Here is a 22,758-nt window from a genome sequence, read left to right as displayed (position 1 = left end):
GCAACATAGCTGCTGTCACACTAGCAGTATGTGGTCAGTGTTTATATCAGTATTTGTATGCCAAAACAAGGAGTGGAACAATTAGAGGTAAATTATGATATTAACATAATAACTAGCACCTCTGCCTTTATCACCCACTCCTGGTTTTGGATTACAAATACTGATATTAAATACAGACCAAATACTGCTAGTTTTAGGACAGCCTTAGTTTGTAGAGGAAATACATAAGAGACATGGTCAACATAACCAAAAATAAAGTTTATTAATGAAAAATATTAACATTTAAGAAAATACTGGTACAGATAAAATTACAACAGGACATTTACACAACATTGTCCTGCCATGGCACACGTCCAATATCAGAATAAAAAAAGGCAGCAAATTGGTCCCGCATGTGACCAACTTCAGCAGTTGACCGCAGCGGGTGATGCTGGTAATCGGGCAGTGGGTGTGCAACTGGTTCATCCAGTTCAATGTTGGGCCGCTCCTTAGCCATAATGTAATTGTGCAGAACCTCACAGGCTTTGACCACCTCGTCAACTGTCTCCATTTTTAGATTTATGGCTGATGCAAGAATGCGCCATTTTGAGACTAGAATCCCAAAGGTACACTCTACAGTTCTTCGTGCCCTGGTCAGTCTGTAGTTAAAGATCCTTTTAGTGTGGTTCAAGTCACGACTGGAATATGGCTTCAGTAGGTTTTCGCACATCTGAAAGGCCTCATCACCAACCATAACAAATTGCATCGGTGGACCTTGACTGTTGGGGAGTGGTTGTGGCCGTGCAAAATTAAAATTTTTGCCATACACATGGCGGCCCATATCAGAGTCCTTAAAAGTCTGGGAATTGTTGCCACGGCCAAAAGCTCCAAAGTCCACAGCGAAGAAGTGACAGTCCGCATCGGCTATTGCCATGAGCACAACAGAAAAAGGGAAATTAGACTTACCGGTAATTCCATTTACAGGTAGTCCCTCAGGACAGCACCATGGAGAACGTCCTTCCTTGACCTATAGCGGGACAGGATCATAGAGAGGTTAAAAGGACCCTCCCACCTCCACCCTCCAGTGTTCATTCAAAGTACCACCGAAGGATGGAAATAAATGGTCTAAACGTGCCTTACAAACCTGTCTGTAATAACCATTAAACTGCTTCATCGTAATTTCGAGCCATGGTGACCCGAAGAACGAACGATCTGCCGGTAGATTAATCCCGAACAATCCTAAAAACAGAAACATAAGGGAGGGAACTATGGGTGCTGTCCTGAGGGACTACCTGGAAATGGAATGGAATTTCCCTTTTTCCATTATGTCCCTCAGGACAGCACCATGGAGAATACCAAAGCAACTCTCCCAGGGTGGGTAGAGAAGCCCAGGAATCAAAGTCCCAGGCAAAAAACAGACTAAATATATAAAGGATCTGAAAGATCAGAAAAAACATATATATCTAAAGAGATACGCAAAGAAAATCACCGTAGTGAGTGCCTGGTATACATCTATAATGGCCAATTTCAGTATGAATGTGGTAAATGAAATAAGCATCAGGAGCAGAGAGTGAAATTCACCCATTGTACTCCAATACCAATAATGAACCACAGCAAGTTATTTATTGTGATAGATACTTGTAGACATCGCAGCCCCAGAATAGGGTTAGAAAACCTTATTGCCACCACACAATGAGGACTGTACCGACCAATAATAAGCTGCATGTGCTTATAACCCAGGACTGTTCCTTCATCGGACCTTCTGGGCTCAGGTTAAGCCTTGGTTACAGACCAGCTTACTTTACTACAAGGAGACCTGCAGGACAGAGGTCCTGGACTGGGAAAGATCAAACCAATAACAGTTAGTACATGGATAATGGCAGAGCATTGGAATGTACGCACATTACTCATCCAGGAGATCACGTCTATTCCAAATCCTTAGATGTCCAACCCCAAGAAGGGTTATATATTATTGAAACTAAGGAACCCCATCCGGCAGGTAATATCTCCTGCCATTACTAACGTCGGGCTTCTCATTAGAAGCGCTAAAAGAGAAACGTGGATCATCACTCCTGTTTTAATTGATGTTAGAGACAGGGTGTCCGGACTCTGAATCAATGAAGGTTGTGGTGGTAGTGCTAGTAAAAGTCTTCCGACACTTGAAATTATTCGGAACTGCATTTATACGAGTCATTAGTCCAGACATTATAAGTATGTCAACTTATTTGTCCATATATGCATATTACGCACATACATATCCCAAGAGGCAATCTTCTCAGGGATCTTTATACACCCAGACTGCCATTGTGGGAGTAACCATATTCCATGGCTAGAGAAAAAGTAGATTTCTTCCTCATTACGGAGGGAGATTATCTACTGTGAGGCAGTGAGACTATGGGGTCTTAACAGTAAGAGCCCTGGATACAGTTTAATTTATCTTAGGAGCCGTGACTGCTGTAAGAGCAGCGAGTATGGGATCATCTGCCACACGACACAGTGCTGCTGCTTCTCCACAAGGTATAGAAGGCAGTGCTGATGTCCCTGGAAAACAAACCTCAACAGACTTATGGGACAAGAATCTCTCTGATTGCTGAATGTGGAGTTTGGGATGGATTAATAATAACAACAATAATAAACTTCCATCCATATAGTGTCCACATATTCCGCAGCACTTTACAGTTTGACAGTCTCAAACACAACAGTCATAAGTAACAACCATATAATAATTAAAGCAAAATAAACCCACCTTGCTCCTGAGAGCTTACACTCTACAATGAGGCAGGGAAGATACAAAGTACAGGTGTGTATCAACAATGTTTTATTTACAATGATGGCACAGCCATCTTCAGGGGGTGGGGATAGATGAAGATAGTGAATGGGCTACACACCCACACAAACATAAAATGACTGATTAGGGAACGTGATAGGCCGCTCTGAACAAATGTGCCCTGAGGGTGCCCCCAAAACTATGCAAATTGTAGATAGTCCTAATATCTTAAGGCAAAGCATTCCAAGGCTGAAGGAGTCCCTTTTTCAAATCGCGGGATTTTCTGCTCCCAGGACAGTAGTACGTCCTTTTATAGGATGTACCAAAATGACGTATGTCATCTTTTAAAGCTAATTATGTAATAGACTTGCCTTTAGCACTCAAAGTAGAACCTACCTGAGAGATCTGTTCCAAACAGAAGAAATGCAGATTTTACTAAGCCAATTCAAGCCTGTTTGCTTGACTAGGGCTACGTTCACATTTGCTTTGTTGGGCGTTGCGTCGGCGACGCATCGGCGACGCAACGCACAACGCATGCAAAACGTATTGTTTTGTGACGCATGCGTCCTTTTTTGGCATGTTTTTTGACGCACAAAGAATGCAACTTGCTGCGTCCTCTGCGCCCTGACGCTTGCGCCAAAAAAACGCATGCGTCACAAAACGCAACACAACGCATGACCATGCGCCCCCCATGTTAAATATAGGGGCGCATGACGCATGCGTCGCCGTGGCTGCGCCCGACGCAATGCAAATGTGAACGTAGCCTTAGCCCTGTTGTAAAGAATGAAGTAGCAGAAGCTGGATCTGGGTCCAAAAGACAAGGACTCCATATCCAGAGTTGAGGCCCAAGACAAAAATGTGAAGTGGTAGGCCGATGATACAATGTGCGGCCACACAACAAGGCACCAGACAGAAGGTCTGACCCAGTGGCTCACAGCCAGAGGCGAAAAAGGCATCAAGCCCGACACACTAATAATACCCCCTGAGGCAAAGGGCACCGAAACCCTATGATCCAATATGATGCATATAGGAACTATGAAGCAATATAATGCAATATGATGTCCAAAGGCACTATTAGTCTGATTCAATATGATGCAATATGATGCACATAGGAATAATGAAGCAGTATGATGCAATATGATGCATGAAGTAACTATGAAGCGCTATGGTGCATATAGGAACAATGAAGCACTCTGATGCATATAGGAGCTATGAAGCAATATGCTGTAATATAATGCACAAAGGCAATATGAAGCACTATGATGCATATATGAACCTTGAAGCAATATGATGCATAAAGGCAATATGAGCACTATGATGCCTTTAGGAACCATGAAGCAATATGATGCAATATGATACATGAAGTCACTATGAAGCGCTATGATGCATATAGGAACCATAAAGCATTATGATGCAATAAGATGCAGAAAGGCAATATGAAGCACTCGATGCATAAATGAACCATGATGCAATATGATGCACAAAGGCAATATGAAGCACTATAATGCATATAGGAACAATGAAGCACTATGATGCATATGGGAACCATGAAGCAATACAATGCAATATGATACATGAAGCAACTTATGAAGCGCTATGATGCATATACAGGTCCTTCTCAAAAAATTAGCATATAGTGTTAAATTTCATTATTTACCATAATGTAATGATTACAATTAAACTTTCATATACTATAGATTCATTATCCACCAACTGAAATTTGTCAGGTCTTTTATTGTTTTAATACTGATGATTTTGGCATACAACTCCTGATAACCCAAAAAACCTGTCTCAATAAATTAGCATATTTCACCCGACCAATCAAATAAAAGTGTTTTTTAATACCAAACAAAAAAACCATCAAATAATAATGTTCAGTTATGCACTCAATACTTGGTCGGGAATCCTTTGGCAGAAATGACTGCTTCAATGCGGCGTGGCATGGAGGCAATCAGCCTGTGACACTGCTGAGATGTTATGGAGGCCCAGGATGCTTCAATAGCGGCCTTAAGCTCATCCAGAGTGTTGGGTCTTGCGTCTCTCAACTTTCTCTTCACAATATCCCACAGATTCTCTATGGGGTTCAGGTCAGGAGAGTTGGCAGGCCAATTGAGCACAGTAATACCATGGTCAGTAAACCATTTACCAGTGGTTTTGGCACTGTGAGCAGGTGCCAGGTCGTGCTGAAAAATGAAATCTTCATCTCCATAAAGCATTTCAGCCGATGGAAGCATGAAGTGCTCCAAAATCTCCTGATAGCTAGCTGCATTGACCCTGCCCTTGATGAAACACAGTGGACCAACACCAGCAGCTGACATGGCACCCCACACCATCACTGACTGTGGGTACTTGACACTGGACTTCAGGCATTTTGGCATTTCCTTCTCCCCAGTCTTCCTCCAGACTCTGGCACCTTGATTTCCGAATGACATGCAAAATTTGCTTTCATCAGAAAAAAGTACTTGGGACCACTTAGCAACAGTCCAGTGCTGCTTCTCTGTAGCCCAGGTCAGGCGCTTCTGCCGCTGTTTATGGTTCAAAAGTGGCTTTACCTGGGGAATGCGGCACCTGTAGCCCATTTCCTGCACACGCCTGTGCACGGTGGCTCTGGATGTTTCCACACCAGACTCAGTCCACTGCTTCCTCAGGTTCCGGTCACCTCTTCTCGTTGTACAGCGTTTTCTGCCACATTGTTTCCTTCCAGCAGACTTACCATTGAGGTGCCTTGATACAGCACTCTGGGAACAGCCTATTTGTTGAGAAATTTCTTTCTGGGTCTTACCCTCTTGCTTGAGGGTGTCAATGATGGCCTTCTTGACATCTGTCAGGTCGCTAGTCTTACCCATGATGGGGGTTTTGAGTAATGAACCAGGCAGGGAGTTTTTAAAAGCCTCAGGTATCTTTTGCATGTGTTTAGAGTTAATTAGTTGATTCAGAAGATTAGGGTAATAGGTCATTTAGAGAACCTTTTCTTGATATGCTAATTTATTGAGACAGGTTTTTTGGGTTATCAGGAGTTGTATGCCAAAATCATCAGTATTAAAACAATAAAAGACCTGACAAATTTCAGTTGGTGGATAATGAATCTATAGTATATGAAAGTTTAATTGTAATCATTACATTATGGTAAATAATGAAATTTAACACTATATGCTAATTTTTTGAGAAGGACCTGTAGGAACTATGAAGCAATATGATGCACAAAGGCAATATGAAACAGTATGATGCCACAGAGGCCCTCAATATGATGCATAGAAGCACTATGATGCAGTATCATGCATAGAGGCACTCAATATGATGCATAGAGGTACTATGATGCAGTATGATGCACGGAGGCACTCAATACTGCATCATAGTGCCTCTATGTATCATATCATGCACAGAGGCACTCAATATGATGCATAGAGGTACAATGATGCAGTATCATGCACAGAGGCACTCAATATGATGCATAGAAGTACTATGATGCACGGAGGCACGCAATATGATGCATAAGCAGTATGATGCAGTATTATGCACGGAGGCACTCAATATAATGCATAGAGGCACTATGATGCAGTATTATGCACGGAGGCACTCAATATGATGCATAGAGGCGCTATGATGCAGTATTATGCACAGAGGCACTCAATATGATGCATAGAGGCACTATGATGCAGTATTATGCACGGAGGCATAGAGGCGCTATGATGCAGTATTATGCACGGAGGCACTCAATATGATGCATAGAGGCACTATGATGCAGTATTATGCACGGAGGCACTCAATCTGATGCATAGAAGCAGTATGACTTACACTTTTAAGCAAAAGAGCAATCTATCAGAGTTCCAGATAAATCTCCACTCTGAACAGTACATCTCATTTGTCAGACTGACTCCACCCGAAGGGGCTAATTAATGAGCAGCAGCTGGAGGTCAGTCTTCATTGAGACAATGTGCTGAATTAACACCTTGTGTCCTACTCTGGATGGAGTAGTTAGGTTGCAAAGAAAAGTGAAACACTTGCTTATTGAACCAGAAAATGAAAAGCATGCTTCCAAAAAGTCACTCTGAAGCCCAATCATAAGGCTCTGTGCAGACAAGACCTGCAACTAACTGAAGTCCAGTCATGAGATGTAGCCTGGACATATGGCCCTACCATAGCCTAGAGGTCCAAGGCCTAGCTGCAAATGGGTTCCAGGTACAGCTTTGGCACAAAGGCATGAGACTAGAGTCAGCCCAGAGGCCCAGGCCATCAATGCAACATTAAACCATGCACTCACCTGTGCTGGCTCCATACCTGCTAGAAGACGGGGAGCTGGTAACGCCGAGAGCCTACCGTGGAAGGAAGCGGCGTCCTGTTAGGAATGCTGCATTACTGCCTGTGCCCCCTTCCGTGTTCCATCGAAGAACGCACGCCGATCCTATGTGCCGGCGCCCCTTTCTGACGTCACCGGAAGCACAATGGACTTCTCCACCACACAACTTTCGGGAGTAGCGGTGTTTTGCCGGTCGGCGTCCGAGCCGAAAGCCCCCCCACCGGGAGGAAGCGGCTCTACCCAGGAGCCCGTCCGCTCGACTGGTCTCTGGGGCTGAGGGACTCCTCACCGGGGAGTTTCCACCCTGGGCTACTTGACAGGGTGAAGGATTGGACCTGCCGCACGATCCTCCTAAGCCCATTGCTCAGGCTGACTGTTGGCTGAGGGACCTCTCAAAGAGGAGTCGGCCATGGTCCGTCTGACCAGGAAAATCGAGGGTTGAGACCCCCAAACTCTGAGTCCATCTGGTACAGCACTGGTAGCTGAGGGACCTGTACCCAGTTAGGTGTCGGCCACGGACCACTTGATAGGGGGAAGAGAATCCACAGGCTATCTTCGCTCTAGGAGCAACCTCTCATACGTTCGTCCCTGTAGGGACAGGAAAAAACACACTGGAGGGTGGAGGTGGGAGGGTCCTTTTAACCTCTCTATGATCCTGTCCCGCTATAGGTCAAGGAAGGATGTCCTCCATGGTGCTGTCCTGAGGGACGTAATGGAAAAATATTTTTTGTAATTGAAGTACTCCAATCCTGTTCTGGCTGGTTTGATAATACGAATGTGCTTACCATCAACCGCTCCCAAACAGTTTGGGAAATCACACACACTCCAGAATTTTTCTGCAATTTCAAGCCACATGTCCAAGGTGAGTAGGGGTATAAACTCATCCCGGAGTACATTCCACAAAGCCCGGCAGGTGTCCGCAACTATTCCGGACAGGGTGGATATTCCAAGCCGGTATTGGAAGTGGAGGGATTATAAACTCTCTCCGGTTGCAAGAAATCTGTAGGAAAAACAAACAAACAAAAAATTACAATCTATTCTATTTATGGTGTGGTTACGCTAAAGACAGAAAGGAAAATACCCAAAAAATACATGTCAGAAAACCCAAAATTTGGACTGTCATTGGTTTAGATTTGGAACGTGCCTTAATGTAACCAGCAGATGTTCCTCGGGTGGAATCGCTCTACGGAGCTGGGTGTCCTGTCTCCGTATGGCTCCTTGGACACGAGCAAGCAAATCCCGGAACGAGTCTTGCGACATCCTTGTATATTCATGGAATTTCTCTGGGTTGGCATTAAGCTCGCCATACAGCATGTGATAGGCTCCACGGCTCTCACGTAGTTCGATAAATGGTGTGTCTGCAAAAACGCCTACGCCGTCTCCTCCATCTTTCGCGATTTCTGTCTTGCTCCCAAGCAAACGCACAGGCAAGAAACAGCTTGATGCTTAAATCCAGGTTGAAATAAAAGCTCTCCATGCGAAGATCCATTCTGACACCGCATACAGGAGCAAAATCTGAAGATTTCAGCTGTTCAAGGGTCTATATATACAGGTCCTTCTCAAAAAATTAGCATATAGTGTTAAATTTCATTATTTACCATAATGTAATGATTACAATTAAACTTTCATATATTATAGATTCATTATCCACCAACTGAAATTTGTCAGGTCTTTTATTGTTTTAATACTGATGATTTTGGCATACAACTCCTGATAACCCAAAAAACCTGTCTCAATAAATTAGCATATCAAGAAAAGGTTCTCTAAATGACCTATTACCCTAATCTTCTGAATCAACTAATTAACTCTAAACACATGCAAAAGATACCTGAGGCTTTTAAAAACTCCCTGCCTGGTTCATTACTCAAAACCCCCATCATGGGTAAGACTAGCGACCTGACAGATGTCAAGAAGGCCATCATTGACACCCTCAAGCAAGAGGGTAAGACCCAGAAAGAAATTTCTCAACAAATAGGCTGTTCCCAGAGTGCTGCATCAAGGCACCTCAATGGTAAGTCTGTTGGAAGGAAACAATGTGGCAGAAAACGCTGTACAACGAGAAGAGGTGACCGGACCCTGAGGAAGATTGTGGAGAAGGACCGATTCCAGACCTTGGGGAACCTGAGGAAGCAGTGGACTGAGTCTGGTGTGGAAACATCCAGAGCCACCGTGCACAGGCGTGTGCAGGAAATGGGCTACATGTGCCGCATTCCCCAGGTAAAGCCACTTTTGAACCATAAACAGTGGCAGAAGCGCCTGACCTGGGCTACAGAGAAGCAGCACTGGACTGTTGCTAAGTGGTCCCAAGTACTTTTTTCTGATGAAAGCAAATTTTGCATGTCATTCGGAAATCAAGGTGCCAGAGTCTGGAGGAAGACTGGGGAGAAGGAAATGCCAAAATGCCTGAAGTCCAGTGTCAAGTACCCACAGTCAGTGATGGTGTGGGGTGCCATGTCAGCTGCTGGTGTTGGTCCACTGTGTTTCATCAAGGGCAGGGTCAATGCAGCTAGCTATCAGGAGATTTTGGAGCACTTCATGCTTCCATCGGCTGAAATGCTTTATGGAGATGAAGATTTCATTTTTCAGCACGACCTGGCACCTGCTCACAGTGCCAAAACCACTGGTAAATGGTTTACTGACCATGGTATTACTGTGCTCAATTGGCCTGCCAACTCTCCTGACCTGAACCCCATAGAGAATCTGTGGGATATTGTGAAGAGAAAGTTGAGAGACGCAAGACCCAACACTCTGGATGAGCTTAAGGCCGCTATTGAAGCATCCTGGGCCTCCATAACATCTCAGCAGTGTCACAGGCTGATTGCCTCCATGCCACGCCGCATTGAAGCAGTCATTTCTGCCAAAGGATTCCCGACCAAGTATTGAGTGCATAACTGAACATTATTATTTGATGTTTTTTTTGTTTGGTATTAAAAAACACTTTTATTTGATTGGTCGGGTGAAATATGCTAATTTATTGAGACAGGTTTTTTGGGTTATCAGGAGTTGTATGCCAAAATCATCAGTATTAAAACAATAAAAGACCTGACAAATTTCAGTTGGTGGATAATGAATCTATAATATATGAAAGTTTAATTGTAATCATTACATTATGGTAAATAATGAAATTTAACACTATATGCTAATTTTTTGAGAAGGACCTGTAGAGATCCCATAATACACGCCCTCTGTAGTCCCATTGGCATTTTCTGGTTATCTCGATTTTTCTCCTGTAAAATTTGTCACCATGCGCACCAAAAACGCAAACGCAGGAAAAAATGCATAGAAAAGCGTGCAAACGTGGCGTTTTTTTAACCGCATGCGTTCCCGCATGCGTCTAAAAAACGCCGCGTTTGTACATGTTTCCATGCGTTTTTTCCTGTACTTGCGGATGCGGATTAAACACTGCGGATTCGAACTCTAATGTGAAACTAGCCTTAGCTGCTTTTTTCTTGCCAAAATACAAATTCTAATAGTCTATTCAGTAGGACTATCAGCTGTGTATCCACCAGACTTCTGCACAACACAACTGATGTTCCCAACCCTATTTATGAGGCAAGAAATCCCACTTATTAAACCTGACAGGGCACACCTGTAAAGTGAAAACCATTTCCGGTGACTACCTCTTGAAGCTCATCAAGAGAATGCCAAGAGTGTGCAAAGTAGTCATCAAAGCAAAAGGTAGCTACTTTGAAGAACCTAGAATATCTAATATATAATTGCCTAGAATACTACTTCCTGCAATTTGTGCCAACTTCCGTGGCTTTGTCCGGAGCTATTGTCCGGAGCTATTGTCCGGAGCTAATGTCCGGAGCTAATGTCCGGAGATAAGTGACGTCACCAGTGTCCTACACCCAGGCAGAGCACAGTGGCCCCAGGCAGAGCACAGGGGCCCCAGGCAGAACATGGGGCCCCAGGCAGAGCACAGGGGCCCCAGGCAGAGCACAGGGGCCCCAGGCAGCATATGGGGCCCCAGGCAGAGCACAGGGGCCCCAGGCAGCATATGGGGCCCCAGGCAGAGCACAGTGGCCCCAGGCAGAGCACACACCAAATCGGAGGCCGAGGGGCCCCGCCAACCAAATCGGAGGCCGAGGAGCCCCGCCCACCAAATCGAAGGCCGAGTGGCCCCGCCCACCAAAGCGGAGGCCGAGGGGCCCGGCCCCGCCCACCAAAGCGGAGGCCGAGGGGCCCCGACCACCAAATCGGAGGCCGAGGGGCCCCGCCCACCAAATCGGAGGCCGAGGGTCCCCGCCCACCAAATCGGAGGCCGAGGGTCCCCGCCCACCAAAGCGGAGGCCGAGGGTCCCCGCACACCAAATCGGAGGCAGAGGGACCCCGCCACCAAATCGGAGGCCGAGGGGCCCCGCCCACCAAAGCGGAGGCCGAGGGTCCCCGACCACCAAATCGGAGGCCGAGGGTCCCTGCCCACCAAATCGGAGGCCGAGGGTCCCCGCCCACCAAATCGGAGGCCGAGAGTCCCCGCCCACCAAATCGGAGGCCGAGGGGCCCCGCCAACCAAATCGGAGGCCGAGGGGCCCCACCAACCAAATCGGAGGCCGAGGAGCCCCGCCCACCAAATCGAAGGCCGAGCGGCCCCGCCCACCAAAGCGGAGGCCGAGGGGCCCGGCCCCGCCCACCAAATCGGAGGCCGAGGGTCCCCGCCCACCAAATCGGAGGCCGAGAGTCCCCACCCACCAAATCGGAGGATAAGGGGCCCCGCCAACCAAATCGGAGGCCGAGGGGCCCCACCAACCAAATCGAAGGCCGAGCGGCCCCGCCCACCAAAGCGGAGGCCAAGGGGCCCCGACCACCACATCGGAAGCCGAGGGGCCCCGCCCACCAAATCGGAGGCCGAGGGTCCCCGCCCACCAAATCGGAGGCCGAGGGTCCCCGCCCACCAAATCGGAGGCCGAGGGTCCCCGCCCACCAAATCGGAGGCCGAGGGTCCCCGCCCACCAAATCGGAGGCCGAGGGGCCACGCCCACCAAATAGGAGGCCGAGGGTCCTCGCCCACCAAATAGGAGGCCGAGGGTCCCCGCCCACCAAATCGGAGGCCGAGGGTCCCCGCCCACCAAATCGGAGGCCGAGGGTCCCCGCCCACCAAATCGGAGGCCGAGGGGCCCCGCCCACCAAATCGGAGGCCAGGGGTCCCCGCCCACCAAATTGGAGACCGAGGGGCCCCGCCCACCACATCGGAGGCCGAGTGGCCCCGCCCACCAAATCGGAGGCCAGGGGTCCCCGCCCACCAAATCGGAGGCCGAGGGGCCCCGCCCACCAAATCGAAGGCCGAGCGGCCCCGCCCACCAAATCGAAGGCCGAGCGGCCCCGCCCACCAAAGCGGAGGCCGAAGGGCCCGGCCCCGCCCACCAAAGCGGAGGCCGAGGGGCCCCGCCCACCAAATCGGAGGCCGAGGGGCCCCGCCCACCAAATCGGAGGCCGAGGGTCCCCGCCCACCAAATCGGAGGCCGAGGGTCCCCGCCCACCAAATCGGAGGCCGAGGGTCCCCGCCCACCAAATCGGAGGCCGAGGGTCCCCGCCCACCAAATCGGAGGTCGAGGGTCCCCGCCCACCAAATCGGAGGCCGAGGGTCCCCGCCCACCAAATCGGAGGCCGGTCCCCGCCCACCAAATCGGAGGCCGAGGGTCCCCACCCACCAAATCGGAGGACGAGGGGCCCCACCAACCAAATCGGAGGCCGAGGAGCCCCGCCCACCAAAAGTAAGTGCGGCCCCAAAAGTAAGTGCGCCCCCGGGTGCAAAAGTAAGTGCGCCCCCGGGTGCAAAAGTAAGTGCGCCCCCGGGTGCAAAAGTAAGTGCGCCCCCGGGTGCAAAAGTAAGTGCGCCCCTGGGTGCAAAAGTAAGTGCGCCCCCGGGTGCAAAAGTAAGTGCGCCCCCGGGTGCAAAAGTAAGTGCGCCTCCGGGTGCAAAAGTAAGTGCGCCCCCGGGTGCAAAAGTAAGCGCGCCCCCGGCCCCGGGTGCAAAAGTAAGCGCGCCCCCCAGTCCCGTGTGTGAAAAGTGCTGCTGCAAAGCTGGTAGCGCTGTTCAAGCACCATGTATTTCCTTCAGGAAATGCCCATCTAATATATAATTGCCTAGAATACTACTTCCTGCAATTTGTGCCAACTTCCGTGGCTTTGTCCGGAGCTAATGTCCGGAGCTAATGTCCGGAGATAATGTCCGGAGCTAATGTCCGGAGCTAATGTCCGGAGATAAGTGACGTCACCAGTGTCCTACACCCAGGCAGAGCACAGGGGCCCCAGGCAGCATATGGGGCCCCAGGCAGAGCACAGGGACCCCAGGCAGCATATGGGGCCCCAGGCAGAGCACAGTGGTCCCAGGCAGAGCACAGGGGCCCCAGGCAGCCTATGGGGCCCCAGGCAGAGCACAGTGGCCCCAGGAAGAGCACAGGGGCCCCAGGCAGCATATGGGGCCCCAGGCAGAGCACAGGGGCCCCAGGCAGCATATGGGGCCCCAGGCAGAGCACAGTGGCCCCAGGCAGAGCACAGGGGCCCCAGGCAGAACATGGGGCCCCAGGCAGAGCACAGGGGCCCCAGGCAGAGCACAGGGGCCCCAGGCAGCATATGGGGCCCCAGGCAGAGCACAGGGGCCTCAGGCAGAGCACAGGGGCCCCAGGCAGCATATGGGGCCCCAGGCAGAGCACAGGGGCCCCAGGCCGCATATGGGGCCCCAGGCAGAGCACAGGGGCCCCAGGCAGAACATGGGGCCCCAGGCAGAGCACAGGGGCCCCAGGCAGAGCACAGGGGCCCCAGGCAGCATATGGGGCCCCAGGCAGAGCACAGGGGCCTCAGGCAGAGCACAGGGGCCCCAGGCAGCATATGGGGCCCCAGGCAGAGCACAGGGGCCCCAGGCAGCATATGGGGCCCCAGGCAGAGCACAGTGGCCCCAGGCAGAGCACAGGGGTCCCAGGCAGAACATGGGGCCCCAGGCAGAGCACAGGGGCCCCAGGCAGAGCACAGGGGCCCCAGGCAGCATATGGGGCCCCAGGCAGATCACATGGGCCCCAGGCAGCATATGGGGCCCCAGGCAGCATATGGGGCCCCAGGCAGAGCACAGTGGCCCCAGGCAGAGCACAGGGGCCCCAGGCAGCATATGGGGCCCCAGGCAGAGCACAGTGGTCCCAGGCAGAGCACAGGGGCCCCAGGCAGCTTATGGGGCCCCAGGCAGAGCACAGTGGCCCCAGGCAGAACATGGGGCCCCAGGCAGAGCACAGTGGCCCCAGGCAGAGCACAGGGGCCCCAGGCAGAACATGGGGCCCCAGGCAGAGCACAGGGGCCCCAGGCAGAGCACAGGGGCCCCAGGCAGCATATGGGGCCCCAGGCAGAGCACAGGGGCCCCAGGCAGCATATGGGGCCCCAGGCAGAGCACAGTGGCCCCAGGCAGAGCACAGGGGCCCCAGGCAGAGCACAGGGGCCCCAGGCAGCATATGGGGCCCCAGGCAGAGCACAGTGGCCCCAGGCAGAGCACAGGGGCCCCAGGCAGAACATGGGGCCCCAGGCAGAGCACAGGGGCCCCAGGCAGCATATGGGGCCCCAGGCAGAGCACAGGGGCCCCAGGCAGCATATGGGGCCCCAGGCAGAGCACAGTGGCCCCAGGCAGAGCACAGGGGCCCCAGGCAGCATATGGGGCCCCAGGCAGAGCACAGTGGTCCCAGGCAGAGCACAGGGGCCCCAGGCAGCCTATGGGGCCCCAGGCAGAGCACAGTGGCCCCAGGCAGAACATGGGGCCCCAGGCAGAGCACAGGGGCCCCAGGCAGAGCACAGGGGCCCCAGGCAGCATATGGGGCCCCAGGCAGAGCACAGTGGTCCCAGGTAGAGCACAGGGGCCCCAGGCAGCCTATGGGGCCCCAGGCAGCATATGGGGCCCCAGGCAGAGCACAGGGGCCCCAGGCAGCATATGGGGCCCCAGGCAGAGCACAGTGGCCCCAGGCAGAGCACAGGGGCCCCAGGCAGAACATGGGGCCCCAGGCAGAGCACAGCGGCCCCAGGCAGAGCACAGGGGCCCCAGGCAGATCACAGGGGCCCCAGGCAGCATATGGGGCCCCAGGCAGAGCACAGTGGCCCCAGGCAGAGCACAGGGGCCCCAGGCAGCATATGGGGCCCCAGGCAGAGCACAGTGGTCCCAGGCAGAGCACAGGGGCCCCAGGCAGCTTATGGGGCCCCAGGCAGAGCACAGTGGCCCCAGGCAGAACATGGGGCACCAGGCAGAGCACAGTTGCCCCAGGCAGAGCACAGGGGCCCCAGGCAGAACATGGGGCCCCAGGCAGAGCACAGGGGCCCCAGGCAGAGCACAGGGGCCCCAGGCAGCATATGGGGCCCCAGGCAGAGCACAGGGGCCCCAGGCAGCATATGGGGCCCCAGGCAGAGCACAGTGGCCCCAGGCAGAGCACACACCAAATCGGAGGCCGAGGGGCCCCGCCAACCAAATCGGAGGCCGAGGAGCCCCGCCCACCAAATCGAAGGCCGAGTGGCCCCGCCCACCAAAGCGGAGGCCGAGGGGCCCGGCCCCGCCCACCAAAGCGGAGGCCGAGGGGCCCCGACCACCAAATCGGAGGCCGAGGGGCCCCGCCCACCAAATCGGAGGCCGAGGGTCCCCGCCCACCAAATCGGAGGCCGAGGGTCCCCGCCCACCAAAGCGGAGGCCGAGGGTCCCCGCACACCAAATCGGAGGCAGAGGGACCCCGCCCACCAAATCGGAGGCCGAGGGGCCCCGCCCACCAAAGCGGAGGCCGAGGGTCCCCGACCACCAAATCGGAGGCCGAGGGTCCCTGCCCACCAAATCGGAGGCCGAGGGTCCCCGCCCACCAAATCGGAGGCCGAGAGTCCCCGCCCACCAAATCGGAGGCCGAGGGGCCCCAGGCAGAACATGGGGCCCCAGGCAGAGCACAGGGGCCCCAGGCAGAGCACAGGGGCCCCAGGCAGCATATGGGGCCCCAGGCAGAGCACAGGGGCCCCAGGCAGCATATGGGGCCCCAGGCAGAGCACAGCGATATTTTGGACCACTGTGCGGTGTTTCAGACCCCCTGTGTGATGTCTGGGGCCCTGTTCTTAAGTATATTAAAGATTAAAGTAACGTATATTAAAGTATATTATAGATCAAATTTGACACGTTTATGAGCACCATTGAGTGATATTCTCAAGAATGACATAATTTTTCAACATTTTATGGTTTCAAACTGTAAACACTCAGAGTTTTTTTTTACTTCAACCAGAAAACCTTAACGGTTCATAAAAAACTTGACTGTTCAGGATATGATAAAAGTCATAGTATTCTGAATCTTTAACTTATAAAGATACCTTTACATGGGGTGATTATTGGTTCCAGAGAGGCTTTCGGCCGATAATCGTACACATGGCTGGTGACAGGACAATACAATATAAACGTTCAAAGGTAAACACTGATAACATTAAAATCTAATATATAATCGCCTAGAATACTACTTCCGGCAATTTGTGCCAACTTCCGTGGCTTTGTCCGGAGATAATGTCCGGAGATAAGTGACGTCACCAGCGTCCTACACCCGCTCAGGGTGGACAAAGATATATGCCTTCGTGGTGCGCGGCACTTTTCTGATTGGTTGCCGCCTGCCGCGAGCGACCAATCAGAAATGTGCCGTACTGTCAAGAATTGTCAAGAGCTGGTGAGTGCAGCCATTTTTTGTTCTTTCTTACTATTATTTATTAATTGTATTATTCTTACATTTGAATAAATAAAGTATATATGGATTCTAGACTCCCGATTCTTTAGAATCGGGCTGCCATCTAGTAAGACATATTTTCAGTTGTTTCACTCTTTTTTGTTAAGTATATAATTCCACATGTGTTAATTCATAGTTTTGATGCCTTCAGTGTGAATGTACAATTTTCATAGTCATGAAAATACAGAAAAATCTTAAAATGAGAAGGTGTGTCCAAACTTTTGGTCTGTACTGTATATGGTAATATAACTTTATAATTTGACCATACAGGGTAGTCTGTAGTCATTGAAACAGATCGCATGGGAGCTGTGAACAATAAAATCAGTTGTAGACCTGGACCTTCCCTTTTTATCCCCTTAAAGACCAGCAAATTCTGTTTTTTTGTACTTTTTTTTTTTTTCCACCTCCTTCCAAAAGCAAAAACTTTTTATTTTTTTCTCAGTCATAGTCATATGATTACTTGTTTTTTGCAGGATTAGACTCAGTTTTGATTGACTCCATTTTGCCCAATAATGTACTGAAAAATGAGAAAAAAATTCCAAGCAAGATGAAATGGTGAAAAAGTGCAATTCTGCCGTGTTTTTTTGAGTTTAGTTTTTCATTCAGCTCCAAAAATGACCTAATGGCCTAGTTCTCCAGGTTAGAATGGTTATGACGATCCCAAACTTGTGTAATTTTTTTTTTATTGGAGAACAAAATTGTTGCCTTTTTCTAAGACCTTAACATTTTTATTTATCCATTGAGTAAGCTGTCTGAAGGCTTGTGTTTTTTTTGTTTTTTTTGCATTTGCTGATTGTTTTATTGATACCAGTTTGGGATTTTTTGATTGTATTCTTCATTGCATTTTTTTTTGTTTAGGGACTCGTGGTGACAGAAAAACCACAATTTTACATTTTTTTTTCTTCTTTCCAACATTTACCAATTGGTTTAATTTTAAACTTCTATAGACCAGACGTTTATGGATGCATTGCCAAATATGTCTAATTTTCTTTTTGTCTAAAGGGGAGGTGATTACATTTTTTTTTTTAATTGGCTTACTTGAACCTGCAATCGTCCAATCACTTATGATATACAGCTTTGGCAAAAATTAAGAGCCCACCACATCAAATTCCTGTCATGGGCAGCCCCAATCTCCAGACCTGAACCCCCTTGAAAACCTCTGGAATGTAATCTAGAGCATGCAAAAGCAGTGTGAAAGACTGGTGGAAAGCATGCCAAGACGCATGAAAGCTGTGAATTAAAATCATGGTTATTCCACAAAATATTGATTTCTGAACTCTTCCTGAGTTAAAACGTTAGTATTGTTGTTTCTAAATGATTAGGAACTTGTTTTCTTTTCAGTATTTTGAGGTCTGAAAGCATTGTTTTTTTGTTTTTTTTTAATTTTGACCATTTCTCCTTTTCAGAAATAAATACAAAATTTATTGCTTGGAACTTCGGAGACATGTTGTCAGAAGTTTATAGAATAAATGAACAATTTACATTTTACTCAAAAATATACCTATAACGAGAAAAATCAGACAAACTAAACATTTTGCAGTGGTCTTGCCAGACCTGTATATTGCAGTACCACTGAATTGCAGTATATAGTGAAAATCTCGGACTCCTTTGGGGCTCAGCCTGAGCAAGATGGTAGCGATGGGGGCTTTCAGCAGGCCCCTGGCTGCCATTAACCTGTTGGTGACCTGCCCTTTTGGGGGGGTTATTGGGAGTCAGTGTGGGAGAGCATCGGTGGGCGTACAGAGATAAACAGCTGTACTTAAATGGCTAACAGCGGCGATTGGAGCTTAGCACTGACCGCTGCCATTTAACCCAAAGCTGGCTTGTAACATAATGTGCATCTACCACGTGTGGAGAGAACTCCTCACTTGAGCCCTCTCCACTCTCTGTAAGCCCCCAATCACATACATGTACGTCATTTTGCAATAAGTGATGAAAGGGGATATGTTGTCAGAAAATGACCTGCTGTTCAAATCGGGTTTTTAAGTTAAAAAAATATTGGTAATATTTCTTGATACTTTTCACATTACAATGTGTATTAAGTAAAATGTAAGGAATCTTGCGGTTTTCACACTGGTTACTGGGCTATTCTAGACTCCTACAAATCCACATATAAGTTAATAGCAGTAGTATGCTTCAGACCCAATCGTTTGTACTGAAAGCTCTAGTGAGCATGTGCAAAGTTCATTGTGATTAGCTGTACATAGAGGTGTCATTTATCATTGTAATCATGCCTGTGATGATAATGAGACAGAAGTAAGAGTCTAAACGCCCCAGAACCAATTGAAGACAACGCTCCTTAGGAAGATTCATATATAAATTGTTTATTCCTTCATGTAATGACAGCAGCAATGTTGAGACCAGTCTGGTGTTTCTCAAGCTAACAAATACACCATACACAGACACTTATACACTCATATACGTATAGCGACATAGAAGGAGCAGCACAATCAGATATAGTAAAATATAACCATTTTATTAAATAATCCTGATAAAATGTAGTGAACAGTATACAATAGAAAAATAACAGGAGTAGTACACTCTGTCATACAATGAACATAACAGTGACAGAAATCACAAGAAAACAGACCATTGCGTCCTAAAGAAATAATTGCTGAAATAGCAATATGAACATGAGTGTCAGTATAAAGTAATAATAAATCAATGAAAAAGCTATGCATTTTATTGATAACTGTTACTGATATAGATGCTCATATATAGATTAGAGGCCCATTGAAATGGCAGTGTGTGCAAGAATATGTATAATTGCAGTGACCTAGTAGTCACACTAAACTAGCACCCAAAATCAAAGTAGCATACTATCATTAGATCCTAAGATCTATTACCTATGGCCATGATTAGGATGGTAAATGATCTGTATCCGCACCTCAACGCGCGTTTCACCACCTCTGCAGTTTCGTCAGAGGATCACTGCATTCCGCTATATGCCAGGTATTCAGCAAAACAGACTTGGTTCCTCCCTGTGAACAGAAGTAAGTATTATCCCATAGCAACATCTACAACTCCATCCAGCTACACCCGGCCATGGGCTCGGATCATGCAGTCACAGTGCACCAAAAATACAGTTGGCCACAAACGACGCAAAAACTGGGCAGCTGGCTCACTGCAACACAATCCAATCATCAAAATAATCACCAGTTATACAAAATGCCAAGAGCACATTACAGGCAATGCCTAGAGCATATTACAAGTTCTGTCCCCCCAATCCATCCCTATATAACAGACTGGATCTAGGAGACACTCCTTGGTGCAAACACATTATGCTCAGTTCTCATACAAACCGTCATGTGCGCCCCATATCGCTTATGCCTATAATTAAGAACGCATCTAGGTTCACCATGAACATTGTTACTTCGTATCCATCTGGGTGCAAATAATGGGAATTTGTGTCTACATTTATACATAAAGTAGTCCAAAAAAGCCTCCATTTATTTGGCCAAACACTTTAAAAGGAATCTGTCAGCAGGTTTTTGCCAAGTAATGTGAAGCGTGATGTAGGGGTTAAAACACAGATTACAGAAATGCCTCTGTTACCAAGCTCCTTGGTTTTGTTTGCTTGCAATCATTGTTTTAGCACCAGGAGCTTATCAATGTTAGAAGACCGCAGCCCTTGCATGCTGGTCCGACACGCTCTCTCCTCTGATAGGCAGCTCACTGTCTATGGATATTGTATATACTGAGTCTGGTGTGGGCGGGGTTAGCTTCCTCAGCTCTGCTTCATTGCAAAATCTATAAAAACGCTGTGAGAACAACTGCACCCAGTCATCTAAGTGATGTAGCCAAAGAGAAGCTGAATCCATCAGGCTGCTCTCAGATGAAGTAGCAAAATCCTGCTGACAGATTCCTTTTATCCCCCAAAGTTGAGCCCATAATCAGATGAAAAAGGTGTAAGAGCAAGATAACGGAGAGACCTAGAAACCATAAAAATCCAATTGATTTATATTTATTAATGTATATCAATAAACTGCAGCGGAAGCACAAGGGTCTCAGTTTCCATGTATCGCTTCCCAAATTATATTAGTGATTTATTCTTCATATCATACTTCTCCACGTGTAGATTTGAACTAGTGTATCTCCCCCTAAAGTGACGAACAAACGGCATTAAAAACAAATAAAAAATGTACTTAAAAACAGACTAATAATAATTGATGTAGATCATCATAACACCATTATACACATAATCTAAGTAGTATATTTTCACCATGACGCTCCCTTATGCCTAATGCGCGCTGCAGACATGCTTATTTAAAATCCCCAGTCACTATTGTAAGACTTGTAAGATTTGTATGTATAAAGAAACTAGTAGTTGAGCACGCCGAATACATGCAGTCCGCACACAAGCATGCTCAGATGACATTCGCTCCCCACTAGAAGGAACTGAAGCTGTTCACCATGGGTGACCCAGATGAAATGGCTGTTACTTTAATGGCTGGCAGCATAACTGTTTGTTTTTTTCTTTCCAGCTTATACTCAAAGATGTGGACTCCTTGCTGTATGTTGACACCGACATTCTTTTCTTGCGTCCTGTGGATGATATTTGGTCCTTTTTACATGAGTTTAATACTACTCAGATTGCTGCTATGGCCCCAGAGCATGAAGAGCCACGTATAGGCTGGTATAACCGATTTGCACGCCACCCTTTTTACGGAAAGACTGGCATTAATTCTGGAGTAATGTTAATGAACATGACCCGTATGAGAAGAAAACACTTTAAGGTAAGGAATGATTGCTTCAGATAAAGAGCAATAGCCAGCGATTCCCTGCACTATTTTACCATTTCAGTACACGTAAACTTGCACTTACGTGTCTAATTCTAATTTATAGAATGGGTAACCTCAGCAGAGTTCATTACCAATGCTGAATGAAAGGAATCCTAAGGTGTATAATTGGCGGTACTTATCTGTTTTAACCCCTTCCTGACATTGCATTTTTTTTTGCGCTTCCATTTTGCTAGCTTCCAACTTTTTTCTTTAGACACCAAGAAAAACCCTATATTTATGGAATTGAGGCAAAAACTCAATGCACAATATTAAAGACCACCACCCCTGCAAGCATTCACAACAACACTATCATGCACTTTGATTTTTAATAATTTTCCTCACTCCCCTTATGGGAATGGCTTAAGTCTCACATGGGTATACTAGGTACTCGGTCCTAGTTCATGCACAGGCCCGAGGTCACCCCGACCTTTCCGAAGTGCTCATGCGGTCCAATAGTGTCCCCTGCTGCTTAGTAGTGGTGGACCACTTGCGTTCCAGGAGCATGACGGGAAGTGCTCTGGCTGGAGCATGCGCCGGATCAACGTCACCACCCGGGTCGCTCACGGTAGGTCCATGGCACTATATAAGCCTACCTCGTTTCCAAGATTAGCCACAGCTCCTGAAGAAGATACTTCGAAACGCGTGTAAAAGGGGCGGCAGGTTGGGGTCCACATTACTACACACTGCCAGTAAGTAATTGCTTGTGCATTACCCTTGTATTGTGTGCATATGACTTCCATTGCAGCTTTTCCACTGTTGGCATTTTTTTCCTGAATAGACTAATAAATTACATGCTGCTATATTTATATATACTATTGATTACATGCTTCTATTACCATCCCTTATGGGAATTAAGCTTCTTTACATCAGTAAATAATTCCACATACTTTTGAATGAGTCATTTGCATTAAGCATAGCCCCTTTTGTTCACATAGTCCCTGATTTTTGTGATTGGTCTTGATTAATTCCATATTTTGAATGCAGATCTATTTACACATAGGGGGCTATTGCAGTTTAGTGCTTTTACTACTGGTTAACAATAAAGCTATATTGGATTCCCTATTCCTGCTTTGGCAGTGTAAGGGTATGTGTCCACGGGCCGTATTACATCCAGGTTAGCTGCGGATTGAACGCTTCGTAGAGCCGCAGCGTCAAACACGCAGCGTCCAGATGTTACAGCATAGTGGAGGGGATATTATCAAATCCCGTCTCCACTATGCGTGG

The 22,758-nt window shown here is 48.3% G+C and overlaps 1 protein-coding gene across 3 annotated transcripts in view; it reads left to right on the top strand.

The window, feature by feature from the left end:
* Positions 1 to 22,758, top strand: part of GXYLT1 (glucoside xylosyltransferase 1) — a 97,613-nt gene that overhangs the window by 49,433 nt on the left and 25,422 nt on the right. For all 3 annotated transcript variants that reach the window (XM_077265114.1, XM_077265115.1, XM_077265116.1), the window contains one exon: positions 21,238 to 21,489. In XM_077265114.1, coding sequence (XP_077121229.1) covers positions 21,238 to 21,489 — 252 coding nt within the window. The remainder of the gene's footprint in view (positions 1 to 21,237; positions 21,490 to 22,758) is intronic.

The sequence above is a fragment of the Ranitomeya variabilis genome, chromosome 5, assembly GCF_051348905.1.
Source record: "Ranitomeya variabilis isolate aRanVar5 chromosome 5, aRanVar5.hap1, whole genome shotgun sequence".
Taxonomy (NCBI): Eukaryota; Metazoa; Chordata; class Amphibia; order Anura; family Dendrobatidae; genus Ranitomeya; species Ranitomeya variabilis.
This window is presented reverse-complemented; position numbering and strand designations above follow the sequence as displayed.